The sequence below is a fragment of the Schistocerca piceifrons genome, chromosome 3 (assembly GCF_021461385.2).
Source record: "Schistocerca piceifrons isolate TAMUIC-IGC-003096 chromosome 3, iqSchPice1.1, whole genome shotgun sequence".
Taxonomy (NCBI): domain Eukaryota; kingdom Metazoa; phylum Arthropoda; class Insecta; order Orthoptera; family Acrididae; genus Schistocerca; species Schistocerca piceifrons.
In genome coordinates, this window is record NC_060140.1 from 807,057,633 (window position 1) to 807,081,735 (window position 24,103).

The 24,103-nt window shown below is 39.0% G+C and overlaps 1 protein-coding gene across 1 annotated transcript in view; it reads right to left on the minus strand.

The window, feature by feature from the left end:
* Positions 1–2,459: 2,459 nt before the first annotated feature.
* Positions 2,460–24,103, minus strand: part of LOC124789430 (golgin subfamily A member 7) — a 96,405-nt gene continuing 74,761 nt past the window's right edge. Inside the window, exons 4-5 of the mRNA XM_047256774.1 lie at positions 5,834–5,935; positions 2,460–2,902 (exon numbers count right to left, since the gene is read on the minus strand). Of these exons, the coding sequence (XP_047112730.1) occupies positions 2,858–2,902; positions 5,834–5,935 (147 nt within the window). The 3' untranslated portion in view covers positions 2,460–2,857. The remainder of the gene's footprint in view (positions 2,903–5,833; positions 5,936–24,103) is intronic.

The window sequence follows — 24,103 nt, forward strand, 5'->3', positions numbered from 1 at the left end:
TGACTCAGAGACCATGCATCCATAAATGTACTGTAGAGTGTATATTGCTCTCCAGTTTCGAGGTGATGGATCGAGATTACATCCCTCCATAAGTTAAGAAAATTTCCAGTCAGTAAAATTACGTTAAGCGCTTCCACGATGGTTTCTTTTGTCTCATTTTGTAGATGCTGTTACAAATTGTATAGGATGTCTCCACGCAAAGTGTTGTAAGCCTCAGACAACATATAATGCAGTTAATTTGTGAGTTAAGAACAATGCTCTAACTTTGCTGAGGAACACAAAATCTGCATTTCACTGCTATAATGCACAGTTGCTTCTCTCTCATAAAATCAAACTCAGTTACTAGTTTCCCTCCCCACCCCCAAATATAAAAAAAAAATAAAAAAAATTCTTGTAGACAAACTTATCTGATCATTTATGCTTACTGAAAATTGTAGGAAGAAAGGATAATTATGGTTTAATGTCTCATCATTGATGAGGTGATTAGAGATGAAGCACAAGCTGAAATAGGGTAGGATGGAAATGGAAATCAGTAATACTCCTTCCAAAGAAATCATTATCTTAGGCAATTTAGGGAAATCGTGCTAAATCTGAAACTGGTTGGCGATTTGAACCACTGTCTACCCAAATACAAGCCCAATGTGCTAACTGTTTGGTACTGAAACTGGGGTATGCTGACATACACTAAAAAATCGCAAATGTTTAAGAAGTAAATTTATAAGCAGTAGTTTTCACTTTATTTTTTTAGTAGTTTTACATATATTTAAACAAAGACAAGTTAGAAAAGTAGATGATCTGCTTACAAGTGACACAAACCAGTACATCAATGAACACACACCTTTCCTCGTTTAGTCATCTGAAGTACCTCAAACACTTAACATTAAATGCAGTATAATAATTTTAACTTTTTACTCATCTTTCTGCACATTAGCACAACTAATGAAATACACAAGAACGTGAAAGGATGCAACCAAAATGTGAAAATTTAAGTACATACGGAAATTGACTAAATCCACTATCCACACAAATACACATGGGAACGTTGTCACCTGAAATATAAATGCTTGGCTTTTCACAGATACAAACCAACTGCTACTTCTTTTCAGAACATATTCATTTTGCTCAATATTACAATTTGAGAGTTTCTACATTTTCATTCTTGAATAAAGTGTCATAGTACAGTTCCCATGACATACAAGAAATGCTTTTTATAAAACTATTTTAATTAAATTCACAGAAATAAAAAGGAAATAAAATTAGGGCTTACCCCAATCAACAACAAAGTCATTAGATACATGGCTCATGATAGGGTAGGGCTAGGATGCGGAAAGTAAATGGCCTATTTCAAAGGCTCCTGTCAGCATCTACCTTAAATGCTTTGATAAAACCACGGAAAACCTAAATCAGGATGGCAGGATACGAGTTTGAAACACATTACTCATAATTGCACTAACTAATGCACCACCTTGCTTAGTCGCACACATAAAGAATGGAGCTTGACTGACCACTAGGACCCAAACATAAAAACGACAGCCTCAAACATTCAAAATGTTATACAACATCATGTAAACCTTCTCGTAATGTGGCAACTTGTCTGGCAGCCACATAAAAAAAATGATGAAACAAACTATTATTTCATCAGACACCAACCACTAACAAGTAAATCTCCAAGGTTTATCTGCTTGCCTCCCTCAGTACCTCCCAAGTATCGTTTCACATAATTCTCTGCCTCAGACATGGTCACCCACTCACTCAATATATGAATAAATTATGTTCTCATTCCCACAAATAAACTGAACATACAATGGCTTCTAAACAGGAAGACACATAATTATCCTTTGAAGCAAATATTAACTTTATTCCCAGGCGCCAGTCCAATTGTGAAATATTAGATGAACTTCATGACTTAAAATAATCTGTAACTAGCTCTGCTACATTAAGAATAAGGCTATAGAAAGGTCCAAACTGTATAAAGCAGCAAAATATTGCCATCTCATTAACCCAACATCACAAATCTCACTTTACTTTTTTTGTGTTTTCCCTGAAGATACAGTTTGTGACACCAAGAGTGTTTATGGCCTGGCCTGTTGATTCCTATTATCAACCTTAAAAACTAACCGAGTTGTATGTCATTTACTCGCATTTTATTCTTCATGGCTTTTATCTCCTATCATTAAATTATATGAGTAACTGGCTATTTAATATGAGGACATACTAACTGTGAATAAAGAAACATTAAATCCTTTATAGTTTTTAAGTATAGAAAAAAAATGACTGCATAAAATTCTATTTTTACTGTGTAACATACGGCTGTCTTCAAATAATTATTATATATAAATAAGCAACATTCTTGTAATGATCAGTCATAATAATATAATATTTTGCAGCACATAAACTGTGGTCATATGATTTAACAGGAAAATTGTGGCACCTGGAAATATTAAAAAGAACAAAAAAATTATTTTTTATCTACAGAGATATTGCACAAATATCTTTACATAAACAAATAATATAAAAAGAATGGTATAATAATGATAACTGTATGCTTACATAGTTTAACAAATAAGAATAATGTTTTGCATATACTTAGGAGTAATTGCCAGTGATGCAAATTTAAATCTCATAACCAGCTTCTTAGCAAAGTATGCACATCTGAGCTTCACTTTCTGCACCAAGCTAAAGCAAGCTTTCAAGGAACAAAACCATCACCCACAACGGAACAACGTTGTGGCATGCTATCCAGTGCCAGAATATCACACCTCGGAGTCAAACACTGCACTAGCTTCCAATGCGCTCACCAATTAAAGAGAATGAACAGTCACATAAAAAATTCTTCTGTTGACTCCGAAAGGGAAAGTCACGTTCTGGTCGCTGCTGGCTCATTCAGTATGGAAATCTCTATCTGATTATTAATTAAGGAGTCTCACTCTTATTTACATACAAAGATGAGATGGTAATGCAATACAATTCAATTTTACATGAAGTGAAGTTTTTTCCGATATTTACACACAGATGTGGCTTCATGTCAAGAACATACAAAATTAGACAACAAAGTTGCACTCGGTGGAATATTTGTGAATATATAGCTAACAGTAGCCAAAGAAACAGTATTACACTGAGAGAGTAGTTCTGCAACAAGTTAACAGTTAGCTACAGCTGGGACATGGGCATTCATGTGGATAGACAGCTGGTCAACTCTCATACATTGTACATAGAACAACAACAACAACAATTGGAGTAAATATGGTATGTAACAAGGCTGCTTTCATATGTGACCCTATCATCTCTGATCAAAAATAAAATTATTCTGGTTGGAGTCCATGAATAAGCTGTGGGTGATTGTATGGGAAGGTCTTTTATATAGGCCATCCACAGGGGAATATACTCAGGGAAACATAAGCCAGAGTAAGAGCAGTGGAAGGATGAGCTGTGATGCTGTTTATATTTGGTGGGCAATGGCATAGTGCTTTAAAGTGGTGTACGCAAAATCCTGGGTTGGATCTCCTCCATCTCAGGTCATGGTGAGAGAGAGTCAGTATCTTGACAAAGGAATGTGTTGAATGTCTCAAAGCCTGTACAATATTATATGATAAGATGAGAACCATCAGGAGGCTAGTAGGGAGTAGTCATAGGTTTCTTGGGTATTTGGGAAGAAATGTTGTAGGATATTCATTTATGAGGTCAGTTCAAAAAATTTCGGAACATTCATAAATTTTTTTTTTGTTTTATATCTGTTAGTTATTGTTCAGTACTACATTGAGTAGAACATTTGTCACACAGTTTGTGAATTTCGAGATGGCAGAGTTAGAGGAGCAACACGTCTGCATTAAATTTAGTTTGAAACTCAAGAAAACCTTTACAGGGGCACACCAAATGATGCATGAAGCCTATGGTGATGAGTGGTTAAGCCATACTCAGTATCACAAAGATTTCATACAGTTCAAAAATGGCCAGATGGAAGTTAAAGATGATCCTCAACCAAGATGACCTCTGACGTCTACCGATGATGCTCATGCCTGGAACGCCAACAAAATTGTGCATGCCAATCTAAGACCGACTCTCTGAGAAATTGCAGAACAATGTAACATTTCAGCTGGATTGTGTTATGAAATCCTGACGTCATCTTGGAATGCATCGTGTTGCCGCCAAGTTTGTTCCATGGCTCATGAGTCAGGACCAGAAAGATCTTTGCCTTGCAATCTGTGAAGAGCTTTTGGATCACACAAATCATAACAAGATGTTCCTTAAGAGGATCATAACTGGTGATTAGACATGGGTCTACAGTTACGTCGTAGATACCAAGGCTCAACCTTCACAATGGGCCAGGAAGGGCTCTCCAAGACCAAACAAAGCTCGTCAGGTCACGTCAAATGTGAAAGCCATGCTGATAATTTTCTTCGGCTCTGAAGGGATTACTTCATCATGAATTCATGCCACAGGGTCAACTGTTAATCAATGATACTATTGGAATGTGTTGTGACACCTGCGAGAAAATGTGAGATGGAAATGACCTGAAATGTGGTGAGACAATTCATGGCTCCTTCATCATGATACAGGCTCATGCAGTCATACCTATTGATGCATGTCTATTGCACAAAAAATGAAATCACTGTGCTGCCTCATCCTCTGTGCTCTCCAGACCTGGCTCTTGTGGACATTTTCTTTATTTCCACAGTTGAAAACAGTGTTGAAAAGACAAAGATTTGCTATGGTAGATGAGAGAAAAGAAAATTTGCCGAAAGCGCTTTGTGTGATCTGGCACGAGGCGTACCAAAACTGCTTTCAGAAGTGGAAGCGGCATTGGGAGTGGTGTATCAATATGAAGGAGAGAATTTCAAAGGAGACCATGCACAATAAGTAAAATGTAAGTGTACGAAAATTTTGTGGACAAAGTTCCAGAATTTTCTGAGCATGCCTTGTATGGTCTGGACGAGCAAGGTATCATCAGTCTGTAACGGCTTTGTGGTGCATAAAGGAAGGAAAAAAATTTCTCAACATATTTACAATACTGTGGGGAACTTAAATGTGTCCAGTATTACACATGTAAGAAGGAAATATTTACATGAAATGTGTTTCTGATATTCCCATGCTAAGTAGATACATATACCACGGGAATGAAAATTTTAGTAAAGTGAAGGCTTACAGGTAGTGGTTACCTTGCCTCTTCCTTTCACAAGTAACATTAGACAGTAGATACGACAAGCTATTGAATGAACAGTTGTTACACTCTCAAACTGTGTGCTGAAGCAGGACTCTAACACTGATCCTGCATTTCACAGACAGCGTGCTACCTACTGTTACCAGCTGTGCACACTGCACAGGCCAATTCAAAGTTTAGCTTGTCAACTGAACTCCACAGTTGGAACTTGTCACAAATGTTCATTGCTGCAAACACTCCATTAAACAGTTGGAAAGTATTATCTCTTTACTTTATGTGCATTGTGTAACATCCAGGCAACTCTCTCTATTAACTTCAGCAACTAGAAATTTGAAGTGCCACACACCCAAGAACCCTTACTGTTGTTTTTGGACATCTGCCACCACCACCACCACCACCAAATACTCTCTTCTCTTGCTTCAAGACGCCACAAACAACAAGCTGACTGGTTCAGCAACCCCTAGTAAGCACAAAAGAAAGGAGGCAGCAATTTCTGTCCTTCACTCATAAAAATCCTGCAAACCAATGCAATCACTGTTACCATGTAACTTTATAATTAACCACGCAGAAGCAGCAGAGTGTTTTTTTTTTTTTTTTTTAGGAATGCACTTACTTCAAGAAGACAAGTTTATCACACAGTTAAATAACTTTTTAATTGTTGTTTTGAAAGGATACAACTCTCAATCCTCTTTCAGAAGGATCAGTTATAAGAAGCCCACGTGGAGCATAAACACGTTCATTTTGTTCTGCAATAAACTTTGCTACTTTCCGGAGACACTGAAATGATAAAAAAAATGGAGTAACAGAAATGAAAACACACAGCATGTGAAATGTGCAGTAATTTCAAGCCCATTCATACCCCTGCATTGTTTTGTTCACGAGACTATTGTCACTGATATATAAGGTCAATTTACTCACACTGAGGAAGGTGAAAAAACTACTGAACTCTGATATCTACATTTCTCTAATACTTTTCTTTACTGCAACAAAGACCTGTTTCTAGTACAGATAACTGAATTAGTACCATAAAATTCTCAACGATATTGTCTACTTATTCTGTAATGCAAGGTAGAAATAAATCTTCCTAACGAACCAGTAAGCCAATAAAAGCATTATCAGAGTTAAACTCTACCTGTACAGAGATATTAGATGCCATTCTGACTCCGAAATAAACTAAATGCCATTCAAATAAGAACTTTAAATTTTATACCCCCCCAAACTCCATCTTATTCCTATATAAAAGGCTGTGCAGCGTTTGTAAAAAGGCCGTCTATATATAGGCTACAAATGAAAGACAAGTTCATAGAAAACAGATACTTTAATACCAATAGTTTTGTACACTTATGGTTACTTTTCAACATAATCACCAAAAAGATTGACACTTTTATGGTACCTGTGGACAAGCTTTGCAATACCCTCTTCAAAAAAATGTTGCCACCAATGATTGCAAATGAGCATTGACATTGTTTTGAAGATCTTTATTGGTTTGAAATTGCTGCCCTCCTACCAACGTCTTCAGTCATCAGCATTCCTCTTCATTTGTTTTGAATGTCCAAATTTGCAATTGACTTCAGGCATTGTGTTGATCCTTCACAACGCTCACCCACACACTGCTGGCACAACCCAACAGCTCCTTGAAAAATTTCAATGGGACATTTTCCATCATCCTTTGTACAGTCCTGACCTGGCACCCAGTGACTTTCACCTTTTCCCTGAACTGAAGATGTGGCTACAAGGGCAGCACTTTCAAACCAATGAAGATCTTCAAAACAACATCAGTGCTCAAAAATGGTTCAAATGGCTCTGAGCACTATGGGACTTAACAGCTATGGTCATCAGTCCCCTAGAACTTGGAACTACTTAAACCTAACTAACCTAAAGACATCACACAACACCCAGTCATCACGAGGCAGAGAAAATTCCTGACCCCGCTGGGAATCGAACCCGGGAACCCGAGCGTGGGAAGCTAGAACGCTTCGACACGACCACGAGCTGCGGACCAACAGTGCTCATTTGCAATCATTGGTGGCAATATTTTTTGAAGAGTGTACTGCAGAGCTTGTCCACAGGTACGATAAATGTCTCAATCTTTTCGGTGACTATGTTAAAAAGTAACCACAGTGTACAAAACTTTTGGTAATAAAATATTTGTTTTCTATGAACTTGTCTTTTATTTATAGCCTATCGGAGGTTGGGGGAGGAAAAAAAAAACTGGATGTTGGATATTATTAATGTACCATTTTCAGATACTGCAGCCAGCCATAGTTTAGGAAATGTATTACCCAGATACTGGACACCACCTGCAATACTGAATGTCTTAAAATTATGAGTTTCAGAAGACTTATTTAGGAATGAGCCTGGGGATGACTGAAAGCACAAGTAAATAAGCTAACATACACAGATGCTTTACAGAAACACCGAGAATGATTAGGGTACAGCTTAACCACGCAACCCGACAAATACAGGTATATTTTCACATTATAGACACTTCAATTGTAGTGCTCCTTCCTTACTTTGAGATGAAGCAACAGTATCCTAGTATTTGGAAACTAATTGCAGTTTAAGAGGAACAATGTGTTATTGATTGTTGATATTTCATTCATGTAGTGACTATTTTTGTGCTCACAGTTCCATTACTTTACATGGCAGGATGGGCACAATTTTTCTTTAACTAACAAATTATATTTAATCCACAAAAGAGTGGCAATATCAAAAGTAACAAATTATATTTAATCTCCACAAAAGAGTGGCAATATCAAAAGTAACAAATTATATTTAATCTCCACAAAAGAATGGCAATGTCAAAAGGAAATCATCGATAAGCTTCAGAATTTGGCACAGCTACAATGCAAACTCTAAGCTCTCAATTATTTTTATGTGAAGAGTACAGCCAACTGACAAGTTGGCAATGAGTATGGTTTTAACCTAATGTGCAGTGTTGTATCGAAGTTGAGAATGATCTTCAGATTTCTGTTCATCAATCAAGTCCCACAGAGGGGCAAAAGCTGGGGAAAATCCTGAACCTGATGCTAGCTAGTATTCTTTCCTCTGTGCAAACTAAAATTAAGGACAAGATTGCCACTCTCAACAAATAATACAGTTAAAGGCCTCAGAATTTGTGAAGACCTTAAACATACACCACAGACAGGTGAGTTCTCTGGGAGGTTTATGCAAAGAAGTGGGGTCTCTATACAATGGATGTCTTCTCTGGCAGAGTAATTGCTGGAAGAGGCACACAACCCAAATGTGCCAGCAGCACTTTTAGGAAATGAAAAACGAAGGCTTATTGTGATGTTAGAAGTATTCTTCTCTGTCATTGATCTCCGGCATATTGGTCGGTGTATATTCGTTCCTCCAATTTTCCTTTCCTTCGACCTTGATCCCCAATTCCAACCAGTCCTTCCGAAGTTCAACAACCCACTTGGTTCCTATCTTTCCCCTTGTCCTCCCTGTTGTTTCCCACACTCTCTTCGGCATTCTGTCCATACTCATCCTAACTATATGTCCAGCAAACCTTACCCTTTTGAGTCCGATTTCCCCAGATATTGTTCTCATGTTCCAGTACAACTCTTCCCTAGGTCTTCGCATTCACCTCTCTCCACCTCTTTTGGGACCTAGTATTTTTCTCTCTTCTTTCTCTAGTTGTTATGCCTCATTTATTCTTAGTGGCATTGTCTCGGCAGCATATAATACTGCATTCCTCACTGTTGCCTTGTAGTGGCTTATCTCTGCCTCTGTGGATATATTCTTTTTATTGTACAGGGCGAGTCAAAAAGAATACCACAACTTTAAAAATGTGTATTTAATGAAAGAAACATAATATAACCTCCTGTTATACATCATTACAAAGAGTATTTAAAAAGGTTTTTTTTCACTCAAAAACAAGTTCAGAGATGTTCAATATGGCCCCCTCCAGACACACGAGCAATATCAACCCGATGCTCCAACTCGTTCCACACTCTCTGTAGCATATCAGGCGTAACAGTTTGGATAGCTGCTGTTATTTCTCGTTTCAAATCATCAATGGTGGCTGGGAGAGGTGGCCGAAACACCATATCCTTAACATACCCCCATAAGAAAAAATCGCAGGGGGTAAGATCAGGGCTTCTTGGAGGCCAGTGATGAAGTGCTCTGTCACGGGCTGCCTGGCGGCCGATCCATCGCCTCGGGTAGTTGACGTTCAGGTTTCATAACTAACCTTTTTCGTAGGATTCTCCATACAGTTGATTGTGGAATTTGCAGCTCTCTGCTAGCTCTGCGAGTCGATTTTCCTGGGCTGCGAACAAATGTTTGCTGGATGTGTGCTATATTTTCATCACTCGTTCTCGGCCATCCAGAACTTTTCCCTTTACACAAACACCCATTCTCTGTAAACTGTTTATAACATCGTTCAATACACCACCTATCAGGAGGTTTAACACCATACTTCGTTCGAAATGCACGCTGAACAACTGTCGTCGATTCATTTCTGCCATACTCAATAACACAAAAAGCTTTCTGTTGAGCGGTCGCCATCTTAGCATCAACTGACGCTGTCGCCTAGTCAACAGCACCTCAAGCGAACAAATGTACAACTAAATGAAACTTTATAGCTCCCCTAATTCGCCGACAGATAGTGCTTAGCTCTGCCTTTTGTCGTTGCAGAGTTTTAAATTCCTAAAGTTGTGGTATTCTTTTTGAATCACCCTGTATATCTCTCTCATCATACAGAAGGCTGACCTCACCATCTTTATCCTCTCTGTTATTCCCTCCTTGCTCCTGTTCCTTCCTGTTATAAATTCTCCCAGGTATTTAAATGTGCCCACAATTTGCACAGTGCCTTCCAGTGTTTCCCAGTCTGCAGTGGTATTTAATGTCTTTGTCTTGTTATAGGCGATCCTCAGTCCCACCTTTCTGACTACCTTACTTAAGTTGTCGAGTTGTGTCTTTGCGTCTTCTTCCATCTCACTTACTATTGCTATGTCCTCTGCAAAAGCTAGGCAGTCCACTTGAGCCCTGTTGTCCTTTCTTGTCCCCCAAATGGGTCTTTGGTATTCCCATTTCCTCGTTTATTGCTCTCCACTGCCTGATCACTTCGTCCAGTGCTATATTGAACAACAATGGTGACAATTTATCTCCCGGTTTAACACCAGTCTTGATCTCAAATTCTGCTGACAAGGCTCCTCTGAATCTCACAGTTGCTTTTGTGTCTGTCAGATTTTTTTTGAGTTCTTGTGTAGTTCCATCCAGTCCACTGTTCTTCATGATCCTAACAAGAGTCTGTCTGTCAATGGAGTCATATGCCTTTGTGAAGTGCACGAAAGTTATTATTGTCTTTTTGTTTTTTAAGGCTCAATTTTTTATCAGTTGCTTCAGGATAAATTCCTGTTCTATACAACCTCTTCCCTTCCTGAATCCCGTTTGGTAGTCGCCAACTGTACTTTCTACCTGTTGTTCTACTCTCTTGAGCAATAGTTCTAACAGCATCTTGTATCCGAACATCTAGTAGCGATATTCCTCTGTAATTGTTTGCATCTCTCTTGTCCCCCTTCTTATGTATTGGTACTACAATGCATTCTTCCATCCTTCTGGCAACTTCTTTGTTCTCCAGATCTGGTGGATTATGTTGGTCATGTTGTCTATTGCTTTGCTGCCTCCCCACTTTATCATCTCAGCAGCTATATCATCTTCTCCAGTTGCCTTATTATCCTTTAGATTGCTTATGGCATGTGCAACTTCAGCCCTGGTTGGAAGGTGTGGTTCTCTCTCTTCTGTGTCAGTCCCAAGTTCCAGCTCATGTTCAGGTGGTTCACAGTTCAGCAGGTCGTGAAAGTGCTCTGCAAAAATCCGACAGTTCTCCTTTGCACTGACAGCCAGCTCCCCTTTCTTATCTCTTATAAACAGTTCTCTACCCTTATATACAATCAGACTCTTTTTGAATTTCCAATAAAAGTGTCTGCTGCTGTTTTTCCTGAAGTTGGTCTCAATCTCGTCCAGTTCCTGGTCCATTTTATTGTTCGGGCCGCTTCCTTTCTTGCTTCTAAGAAAGCTTCCCATTTTTCCAGGTCCTCCTTGCTGCTCCAGTCTCTGCAGGCTTTCCTGCGAGTTTCTACCGCTTACTCACATTCCTTGTTCCACCACCAGTGCCTCTTTTTCTTTTCTTCCTTTCCCTATAGTTCAGCCTGTTTCGCCATATTTCGCTTCATGTTGTCCCATTCATTGAATGATTCAATTCCTTCCTCATATCTGGATCGATTGTGACTTAAATGGTCTCTGTCTACCTTTATTTATTTATTTTTATTTATTTATTTATTGTTCTGTGGGACCAAATTAAGGAGAAGTCTCCATGGTCATGGAACGAGTCAATACGTGAAATTATAACATGATATTAGAAACAGATAAAATGAAATATAAAAAAAACATATTCAGGTGACAAGTCATAAGTTTAAATAAAGAAAATCAACAATGTAACACTGGAATTTGCTTAATTTTTTAGCTCTTCCAGGAGCTCCTTGACAGAATAGAAGGAGTGAGCCATGAGGAAACTCTTCAGTTTTGACTTAAAAGAGTTTGGGCTACTGCTAAGATTTTTGAGTTCTTGTGGTAGCTTATTGAAAATGGATGCAGCAGAATACTGCACTCCTTTCTGCACAAGAGTCAAGGAACTGCATTCCACATGCAGATTTGATTTCTGCCTAGTATTAACTGAGTGAAAGCTGCTAACTCTTGGGAATAGGCTAATATTGCTAACAACAAATGACATTAAAGAAAATATATACTGTGAGGGCAATGTCAGAATTCCCAGACTATTGAATAGGCGTTGACAAGAGGTTCTCGAACTTACACCACATATAGCTCGAACAGCCCGTTTTTGAGCCAAAACTACCCTTTTTGAATCAGAAGAATTACCCCAAAAAATAATACCGTACGACATAAGCGTATGAAAATATGCGAAGTACACTACTTTTCGTGTTGAAGTGTCACTTATTTCAGATACTGTTCTAATGGTAAATAAAGCAGCATTTAGTTTCTGAACAAGATCCTGGACATGGGCTTTCCACAACAGCTTACTATCTATCCGAACGCCTAGGAACTTGAACTGTTCCGTCTCACTTATAATATGCCCATTCTGTCTGATCAAAATATTGGTTCTTGTTGAATTGTGAGTTAGAAACTGTAAAAACTGAGTCTTACTGTGATTTAGCATCAAATTATTTTCCACAAGCCACGAACTTATTTCATGAACTACATTATTTGATACTGTTTCAATATTACCCACAAGATCCTTCAATACCAAGCTGGTGTCATCAGCAAACAGAAATATTTTTGAATCACCTGTAATACTAGAAGGCATATCATTTATATATAAATAAGAAACAGCAGTGGTCCCAGTACCGACCCTTGGGGAACGCCCCACTTAACAGTGCCCCATTGGGACTGAACATCACTACCACTCTCAATATTGCGGAGAATTACCTTCTGCTTTCTGTTCTTAAAGTAAGAGGCGAACCAATTGTAAGCTACTCCCCTTACTCCATAATGGTCCAACTTCTGCAGTAATATTTTGTGGTCAACACAGTCAAAAGCCTTCATTAAATCAAATAAAACACCTAGCGTTCGCAACCTTTTATTTAATCCGTCCAAAACCTCACAGAGAAAAGAGAATATAGCATTTTCAGTTGTTAAACCATTTCTAAAACCAAACTGAACATTTGACAGCAAATTATGTGAATTTAAATGCTCCAGTAACCTTGTATATACAACCTTCTCGTTAACTTTAGCAAACACCGATGGCATAGAAATAGGTCTGTAATTGTCAACATTATCCCCGTCTCCCTTTTTATAAAGTGGCTTCACTACCGAGTACTTTAATCGGTCAAGAAACCGACCACTCCTAAAGGAAAAGTTACAGATATGGCTAAGTACTGAGCTAACACACGTGGAACAATACTTCAGTATTCTGCTAGATACCCCGTCATATCCATGAGAGTTCTTGGTCTTTAGTGATTTAATTATTAACTCAATCTCCCTCTTGTCAGTATCATGGAGGAGCATTTCAGGTAACAGTCTCGGAACACTTTTTTCTAAGAGCGCTATATGATTCCCTGTTGGGACTAGGTTTCTATTTAGTTCACCTGCTATATTCAGAAAGTGATTATTAAATACTGTACATATATGCGACTTATCAGTAACACGGACATCCCGACTACGCACCGATTCTATATTCTCGACCTGTCTCTGCAGACCAGCCACTTCCTTTACGACTGACCGTATGGTTTTAATTTTATCCTGAGACTTAGCTATTCTATCTGCATACCACACACTTTTTGCCTTCCTAATAACTTTTTTAAGCACCTTACAATACTGTTTGTAATGGGCTGCTGCATTTAGATTCTGACTGTTTCTAACGTTTTGATATAATTGCCACTTTGTTCTACAAGATATTCTTATCCCTCTAGTCAGCCACCCAGGCTGCCTGTTTGTGCTAGTACCCCGTTTTGAACGTTCTAACGGAAAGCAACTTTCAAAGAGCACGAGAAAAGTCTTGAGAAAAGCATTATAATTATCGTCTAATGTATCAGCGCTATAAACATCTTGCCACTCTTGTTCCTTGATAAGGTTTACAAAGGTCTCTACAGCAACTGGATCAGCTTTCCTAAACAGCTGATGGCTATATCTAACACGTGTTGCAGCACAAAACTCTTTTAGAGTTAAAATTTGTGCATCATGATCTGAAAGGCCATTCACCTTTTTGCTAACAGAATGCCCTTCTGGCAATGAGGAATGAACAAAAATGTTGTCTATGGTTGTTCTACTGTTCCCTTGCACTCTCATTGGAAAGAATAAGGTTTACATAAGATTATATGAATTAAGGAGGTCTACCAGCATCCTCTTCCTTGCACAATCACTTATACAATTAATATTGAAGTCACCACATATAACTAACTTTTTGTATTTCCTATAAAGTGAACCAAGAACCTCCTCTAGCTTTAGCAAAAATGTTGTGAAATCGGAGTCTGGGGATCTATAAATAACAACAGTTAAAAGTTTAGCTCCATTAAATTTAACCAAACCTGCACAACATTCAAACACCTTTTCAGTGCAGTACCTTGAAACATCAATTGACTCAAATGGGATGCTGTTTTTCACATACATGGCTACTCCTCCACACCGCAAAGAGCTCCTCGAAAAGCTGCCAGCCAAGCTGTATCCTGGTAAAGGAAGCCTCTGAGTTATCTCCTTATTTAAGAAGTGTTCAGATATACCAATAATTTCAGAGTCAACATCTATAAGCAATTCACTAACTTTATCTCTAATACCCTGTATATTTTAATGAAATATACTAATTTCCTCATTACTCAGATACCTAAGCTTTGTCAAAAGTGGTTCCTTTGTTAGAGAGACTTCCCTTAAGCAGGAATACCTATCAGCTGACTTCAATCTAAAAAAGGTGCAGCTCTAACACCCACTACTGCAGAAATTTTCCCATGAGTGATCCCACCAACCCCACCTATGCTGTCACCTATAAGCTTTGCTAACCTCCCCTTCCCATACCTGTTGAGGTGCAGGCCATATCTAGTGAAACCCGTCCTGCTGATAGACTCCACTGACACCACTGAAATGTGACCCATGCTTTCTGTCATCAGCGCACCCCCAAGTCTCATGTTATTACGCCTGACGTCTGTATTAAGATGAGGCCGATCGTGACGCTGAAAGAGTTCCACGAAATGCACATTCGTGTTGCCAATCTGAGTGGCTATCTTTTCCAAGTCACCATCTATGTCATACTCTCCACCCCTATCAATACTATTACCAGCCCCACCCACTATCACTACCTGATCCTCTTTAGTAAAATCCCTACATAACCCCCCTATGTTAACAGTCACCTGAGCCAATCCTGCATTAGGCTTCACAATGCTGGTGACCTGGTACTCACTCCCCAGCACTTCCTGCAACTGCTGGCCTACACCTCTGCCATGAGAACTACCTAACAGCAGAACATTCTTCTTCCTCTTCGACTTTGCAACTGTTCTAGCCACCGTAACTACTGAGGTCTGCTGCATACTTCCTACATCTACAGCTACTAGAGATTCCTCTCCACTAGACTCTGACAGTTGGTGATATCTATTGTAAACACCAATAGTAAAACTATCTGAAAATCTTCTTCTCCTAGCAGATCTCTTGTCAACAGCCCACTCCCATTCCCCAACCCCCTTCTCCCTCCTCATCCTATCTAGCTCTTCCTTTGCATTTTTCAACTGTACCTGAAGGGCACAGATCTTACGCTCCTGCTCCTCCATTAACTTACTCTTGCTACATAACCTGCAGATCCAGGAGAGGATCTCACCAGAATGCCCACTGGCTTCCCCACTGCATTCCCCCCAGTGAAATTACTTCGAACAAGTCTCACAGCGCAATCCACTACTCACGAACCTACGGCAAAGCCCACACTTCTCACTCATGGTAAAATTTTTACTATTATTAACAGTATTAATAAACAACAAATGTGAATCTAACAAAAGACTAATACAGAAAGGGAATCAAACGTCTAATTACACAGTAAGGATGCTGAAAACAGTTCCGAAAAGGTTCTTCTGAAATTATTTCACAGAAAATACAAAAAACACCGGTTGAAGACCTGTTCTATTCGTTTGTTTGGAATCCAAAGGCACTTAACTTCTGTAAGATAGTGATCCGTTTCTATTCTTGTGTTCTTCCTGACCTTTGTGTTCATGATCTCTTTAGCATTTGTCCAGCTGATTGCTACGTGGTCAATTTGGAATTCCCCAAGGCAGGTGCACGGGTTTGCCCATGTCTTTTTCTTACACAGTTTGGCCCTGTAGTGTGTTATCATCAATCTCATTTTGTGTTCTCAACACAGTTCAATTAGTCTTTGTCCATTTTTGTTTGTCCGCTGGTGTGCGGGGTACTCGCCCACTACTCCTTTATATTGCTTCTCTCTTCCAATCTGTGCATTATAATCTCCTATGAGTATCTTTACATGTCCATATGGTATGTTTTTCAGTTTATCATCTAGCTCCTCTCAGCCACTGTCTGCAACTTTCTTGTCTTTCCTGTTCTTGTCGTTTGTAGGTGCATGTCCATTTATTATTGTATACTTTTTGTTCCCTGGCTGAAATGTCAGTGCTGATATCCTTTCTGACCTGCTCTTCATTTCAGTTATGCCATCCTTGTATCATTTGTCTACTATGAACCCTGTACCAAAGCATCTAGGTGCATGTCTTTCCTTTCCCACTCCTAGTTTACCTTTCAGTATTTTGAAGCCTTCTGACTCCACTGTATCTACGTCAGTGTATCTTGTTTCTTGCATTGCTAATATTCCAATGCTTCTCTCTTTCATCTCATCTATTACCTGTTTAAAAGTTTACCAGTCTTAATCATTGTCTGTACATTTATGGTTCCAATTCTGAAAGTCTTTTTAGTTCTAATCTTCTTTGAGGTTTTTGGGAGCTCAGACTCTTCCCTTATGCACTTTTTGGCAGGTCCCCTAGAATCCGAATGCCTGCTTGCATCGACCTTCATCAATGGGGGATTTTCCCCTTGGGGTAATCTTGATTCCATAGTGCGCTCCATTCCATGAGCTCAAAATTTTTTTTGTAATGGGACGGCTCATGTCCATCCAGTTATATGACTGAAGTTGTTAGCCCCAGAAGATGTGCCTTTGATAGCCAACCCTAACATGGAGTACAGCCACTACCTGATATGTTTCAGCAGCTCTTCCGCTCTCTCTGCCATTGGAAAGTGACTTTCCTCTTCCGCCTTCGAGACCGTTTGCCGGGCTTTGCCTGTAACCCTAGGTAGGGGCCCTAACTGGAAGCTACCATCCGGAGCCAGATGGACCCATGCTTTTTTTATGAGGTTGTTACTCCTCCCCCTCCTCCTTGCCCATGACTTGTGAGATGGAGCCCCGGGCTTGGGACTGGCAATGGCGGTGACCATACTGTCGTATTGTAAATAGTTTCTGTAAATATGTAATGTGATAATTTATTTCTAGCGAGCTTCTCTCTTCCTCCACCCCCCCCCCCCCCCACCCCCCAGGCATCCCTGAAAAACTCAAAATTAGGAGCAGGCCTGCAGTTTTATTTGGATCTACACAGTGAATTGTTTTCACATTTCAGCACTGATGTGTGTGTTTTGCCACATGGATGTCATACTCTTACTCCAATCAAATTTCTTTCTCCCCAACTTATTTCAGCCCATCAACTGGCCTTGGTGAATTCTTTTTTGTGCCGAGTATTGTTCACAAAGAGTCCCCTGTTGTGAGGCTTGGTAGTTAAGCCACTTATTTTCAAATTACTAACTGAAATCATTTTAATTAGTCTCACAACTTTTTTTAGTACTAAATGTGACTTTCATATCTAGCACTGTACTTCACAGATGATAAAGTGCTGGACTGCAGTATGGATCTGAATGCATGTTAAAATATAGGTTTCCCCATATAACTGACGACGCTGGTCAGTTCTTAAGTCAGACTATATGCAGGGCACACCACTGCAACAGGTTAACAGTGAGTGAAGAATTACATTCAAACAACCCTTTGGGTTGTTGATTAGTTTACTTTTGCTTACCCCTTTCCAGTCACCCTTTGGTCCCTCATCAACTATTCATATAGCATTTGGCCCTTATCTCAAATAATCTTATACTGACTTCAATTTAAACATGACTAATTGGCCTCTCTCTTTCTTTTTTTGCTTAAAAATAAGGTTGTCTGTGCTATCAAGACCAAAACACATCAAAATTAAGTAGGTAAACCATTTTGTTCCATTGATAATCTATAGCACTGATTAAACTAACTTTGAAAATTAGTGACTAAAAATAATATGTTTACTTGCCTTTCAGTAGATACAAATTACTCCATCAACCATAGAAACATGAATGATTTTTGTCTTATTATTATTCTTACTTCCAATGGAGATCTTATTCCCAAAGGAATCTCCTTTGATGATGCGTGTACTGAAACTCATGTCAGTGACCATGTGGCAGCTGCATCAACAAATATTACTAAAGCACAAAGGGTAGCTAAAAGCAGTAGGAAGATTTACATATTTAGTAAGTTAGCTACAGAGGCAATCATGTTACATCTCAATGAGGAACACCCAAAACTTTTACCTTTTGGCAGGTGCATGTAGAAGAACTGTGGCTCAAGTTTAAAAGAATAGTTCACAGAACTGGACAGATGTGTACACTAGCTAATACTACAGTTCAAGACAGGAGGGACACTCTCTGGTATACAGGCACTGTTAAGAAACTTCTAATGAAACAGCGACTTCTGCATAGTGTGCTGGTTGTTACCTATCTCGTTTCTTGATAACTGAATGATGTGGAATCTTACGCGGTATATTGTGGTAAGACCACATTCGCACCACGTGTTTGTGATTGATAATAATACGAGTAGTTCCAGCACAATTTCAGCAAGGCTTATTCATTAGTAGCTGCTGAAAGATTACACACTGCAGATCTCGTTTGTCTAGGGGTTTTGTCTGCAAAACATTACTCTAACAAGCATGGCCTGGGTTTTCTTCTTGTTTGAAATAAACACTACCGGATTCGAATTACTTTCGGCTAAAAATAATATTTATTCGTACTTTTTGTTTAGTCACTACAATATTTTTCACTACGAACATTGATACCCTAAAAATGCATTATACTGTACTGGTCACTTAGACACGTCCATCTCCCTCCAATACCGACAAAGAAGTGGCGTGCAAGCCAACATGTGCCCAGAAGTTGCAGACATTCCTGCATTCCAGATCTTTGGTCTTCTGATATTAATACACTCCAAAGACACATAAATAAATACATATAAATATACAACATTTATCATCTCAAACAAATCCATTATTTATCATAAAAGAAAATATTCATAAATAAATAAATTAAACACATTGTATGGCAACATAATGAAGTTACCTTAACTCTCTACTGTGGGCATCGTACTTTTCGCATGAGATAAAGTTTATCTCAGACATTTAATTACATTACAATAGTAAGTGTAAAACAAAATGTAGAACCATAGAGAGTTGATGAAAGAAACACATTTTGCCATCAAAAGGGCAATGTGTGAAGCCTTCAGTAACTACTGCAGGAGAGTTTTTTTGAAAGCTCTCTCTCACAAAAACGAAATTAATTCTAATGATACGTAATGGGTGCGATAGGCTTTGAAGTAAGTGTCCACAAATTCACGGATGACACATTAACTTAAACTGGGTATAGCAAAACACACACAGAAATAAGGAATCAGTTTTCAAATCATCTTTCACTGAAGAAGATAACCTATGTACTGCCCCAGCTTACTTCTTGCACCAATGTGAAGACAAGATATATAGATATTAGTGGGGGTGGTATTGAGACGCAACTAAGATCACTGAAACCAAACAAGACTATAGGGCCAGATGAGATCCCTCTCAGATTTTTTATAAAATTTGCAGTTGAGTTTGCTCCCACTTTAACCTCAACAAAACACAGATCACTTCAACAAAAACCTGTGCCCAACTGTGATTAAGCAAGCTGGGATATTCTTTACTTCCCCTCTTGTTTTGCAATCTGCCTCCTTAAAATTCACTTTTTCACTTTTAACTAATTACCATTAACATACATGAGTATAATGTGCATTTTCATGAAAGAGAAAGGTTAGCCCTCAGTTTTAAAGAATATAATACAAGATCTAAGTGTTACATCAATAGGTCATGTGTTAAAGCAATGACAGTGTCTGTTCAATCTATTTGAAAGACAGTGAAATTTGTGGTTAGGTTTTTACTGTTTGTACATGTTCAACAGTAAACTATTGTAGCATTATGTGGATGTTTGCCTGCAATCTATTAATGATGCTTATCAGAAGTTAAACAATAGTGCACTGGCCATATAACTGTGTGATATTGGGAGGGGGGGGGGGGGGGGTGAACAGTGAAAGCAGTGAAAGTACAGAACTGTGAAATGCAACTGTGCACCTATCAGCTACATCATTTACAGTAGTCAGTACTGCACTTCCACCCTCAATTTTTTTTTCAGCCAGTATCACAATGCAGTTTGTCAACATCAAGGACCATCAACGAATAAATAAAGCAGGCGAACGTCGCATATGGTGCCCCGGGTGAAGACTATTTTATGTGGGCAACTAGGACTCATGAACTTTGACAGTTAACTCAAGCGGTTCACAGCGATTTAAATGGAGGAGATGCAACAGCCAATCAGTGCTGGGGTTTCATGGCCACAGTAGCACAGCAGCCAATCAGCGAGCGGGTTCTATGGAAGCAGCCATTGAGTACAGGAGCAGCCAACCAGCACAGTCGACTAGGATAAACAAGATGCCTTGCAGAGAGAATTAAAACTTGCAGCAGCCGTGCAGATGATGAATTGAGATGACAAACACAGCAGCAGCAGCAGCAGCAGGAGACGAGTGATTAAAAATAAGGTAATTTCATAGCAAAAGCTGTTTTGTATTAAGTGATACATAATGAGTGGCTTTAAAGAACAAGACAGAGCGATGGAGGACAATGGACAACAGGGGAGTGATGTGCTTGAAAACAAAGCTGTAGAGGTTAAGTTTTTAAATGAAGAGAAAGACTTAATGGGGATTGGTTCTGTAGATGATAGCGGGCATGTAGTGGGCAGGTAGGGATGTAACTTTGAATGATAGAGACAAAAGTCCTATTGTAGATGGAATGATAAGAGCATCATATACATTGTACGGTGATGTGAGCAAAATGGACAAAAACAGTACTGAAGTGGATGAGATTGTTAAGGTTAAGGAGGAAGAATCTAGTAGCAAAAATCAGCAAGGGCAAAAGTTTATGGCAAATGGAAAAGTGGAAGCGATGTTAACACAAATTATGTGTAGTTTGAGTAGTATGTGCATGAAAGAAAACATTAGTAGAGTGGAAAAGAAAACTGATAGCATTAGAACTGACATGGTTAGCATTAAGGATGAACTGAAGAAAGAAATTCAGGAGGATATTAAGGTAGTCAGCTCTAATCTTTCAGAATTAAATAAGAAGGTTGAGGCAGTAGTTAAAGATTGTGATGAAAAGACAAAGAAAACAGAGCAGAATACGAATGAGAAATTAACATTAACGAGTAGCAAATGTGTAGAAGAGAAAAAGAAACTTTGTGATGACTATAGTAGGAGGGTGGAGGTTTCTGAAAAACAGTGTAAAGATGAAGTCAAAGCTGCCAGGAAATTCTGTGCTGAAAACAGGGTTAAACTTGAGAACCAAAATCAATCAGATTAAAAACGATTTAGAAACGGAGGTAGAAACCAAGTGTGCAGTCAACCATATGGGGAAGTGCATCCACTAGATTTCATTATGGAATTTGATGATTTGCCTAAAACATGGAATGACAAAGAGAAAAATTCATTTGTGAGAGGTTTTTTGAAAGGGGCTACTTATACATGGGCAGCTCAGGTAGCTGATAGCTGTACTTCGTGGCAAAGCTTTGAAAGAGCATTTTTAGATGAATATTGGTTTAAAGAGAAGCAGCAGACAATTTTGAGTGAATTTTGGGGAGGAGAATGTGGAAGGTTTCTGTCAGCTTTGGATAAACAAGCTGAAATATTTGGACAAAGAGCTACATGGTGAATCAATAATTATGGGTTTAGAAACTAAATTGCCTCAGAAAGTTAGAGAATTGCTTGTACCTGCCCCTAGGGGTAATATTAGTGATTTCTTGAATTATGTTGATAAAGTGAAGATGGGGAAGCCCTTAATGGAAGATCGTAGGAGGAATTTTGATGACAATAATCAAAATCAGGGAGAGAATTTCAAGTAAATAGGATGAACAGGATTAATTACAGTAGGAATTCAATGCATGTTGGGTGGAGGATAGCCAGAATGCGCATGGAAATGGTAGGAGAAATTCAATTAACAGAAATGGAGGAGATGACTTTAATTCTGGATCAAACCATTTAAACTGGATAATGCTCCAGTTTTGGCTTGCACTCGAGCAGGTAGTGATGAAGAGCCAATTGTATATAATGTGCAGTAATCACAGATAAGGGTAATGTAAATGAAAATAGTAAAATGAGTGTAATTTCTCATTCTAGTGAGATGTTGAATGATGGTGTTGGTAGCAATGCTTATCCCATAAAAGGTGAGGAGGAACTTATTATAATAAAATCAAGTGATGAAACAGTGTGTTGCTGTTGCTCAGGATGTACAAAGTTTCAAAACAGAAGTTAAATTTTTAAGAGAACATAAGGAATTCAGGTGTTTTGCTTTGTGGTCTAATACTGGAAACAAGAATTGATGAGGACGAGGTATTTGAATTTATTATCGATAATGGCAGCAATGTGGTAGGTAAAAAGGACGTGTGGCACCCTGTAATAACAAGTATACAAGCTACACATGTTAAGTGTTTACTGGACAATGGTAGTGATTTGAGTGGCATTTCACAGGCATTTTTTGAATCTGTTAAGAACACACAGGATACAGTGGTGATCCATGTGTCTGGAATAAAAATTATTTGATGCTACTGGTAAGCTATCAAAGAGTGTGAAACAAGAGGTACTACTAACTGTGGAATTGGCAGGACAGCTGTTGGAGTGCAATTTCTTGGCGATTCAAACTTCCAGCATTGATATAATATTTGGAACTCATTTCTTGTGCAAATAACAAGTAGGGAGTTCAACATTCTGTGTTGGATTCATTATGTGGCGACAACACTTACCCCAGCTGTCTGTCTCATTTTTCATGTTTCATGAGGCAGTCAAACTCTTCTCCTATCCTATCTGTAGTTTATAAGTGAATCAGAATTATTCTATCTTCGACTTTCATGCGATTTTGTACAGCAGGATATTTTAGTATAGGAACATTTTAGAAAACGTTTCTCGTGTGTGTGTGTGTGTGTGTGTGTGTGTGTGTGTGTGTAATGTTGTGTTAGTTATAAGTAACTGAATCATAAGAGGATGGAAGAAAATAAATTGCTACCATGGTTAAAGGATTTCTGTCAAACAAAGAGGCAAGGTAAACAGACAATGAAAGGTGTCAGCATATGTGGAGGATAATTAACATCTGAAGTTATCAGCTCATTGGTGTAGCAGCAGAGGCAATATGCAGTAAAAAACCATCTTAAATATGATATCTGAATATTAATTGCGATATAATAGAAGTGTTTGTGTTCAGTGCAGTCAGTATGTGGAGATAACTATCTACCCATAGAAGTGTGTCATGGTACTGCCTTTTCTAACATTGAGAAATTACAACTTTAGACATAGTTGCCTGGATTAATGTGCGTGGAAAGAGCAAGCAAGATTCGTACACACATCGCCTTCAAGCTAGAATATCAAGCAATTTGATGGAATACAGTGGAATAACAGTTTTTCCGAGTGATACTTCTGTCTAATCAGTGGTGAGGGTTAAGTTTGCCTTAGCGTAAGGATCTTTTACTGTGGAGTGTTTTTCAGTAGAATCAATTTTGCATTAAATAAGCAGAGCAGGTATTTGAAACTTCCTGGCAGATTAAAACTGTGTGCCCGACCGAGACTCGAACTCGGGACCTTTGCCTTTCGCGGGCAAGTGCTCTACCAACTGAGCTACCGAAGCACGACTCACGCCCGGTACTCACAGCTTTACTTCTGCCAGTACCTCGTCTCCTACCTTCCAAACTTTACAGAAGCTCTCCTGCGAACCTTGCAGAACTAGCACTCCTGAAAGAAAGGATATTGCAGAGACATGGCTTAGCCACAGCCTGGGGGATGTTTCCAGAATGAGATTTTCACTCTGCAGCAGAGTGTGCGCTGATATGAAACTTCCTGGCAGATTAAAACTGTGTGCCTGACCGAGACTCAAACTCGGGACCTTTGCCTTTCGCGGGCAAGTGCTCTACCAACTGAGCTACCGAAGCACGACTCACGCCCGGTACTCACAGCTTTACTTCTGCCAGTACCTCGTCTCCTACCTTCCAAACTTTACAGAAGCTCTCCTGCGAACCTTGCAGAACTAGCACTCC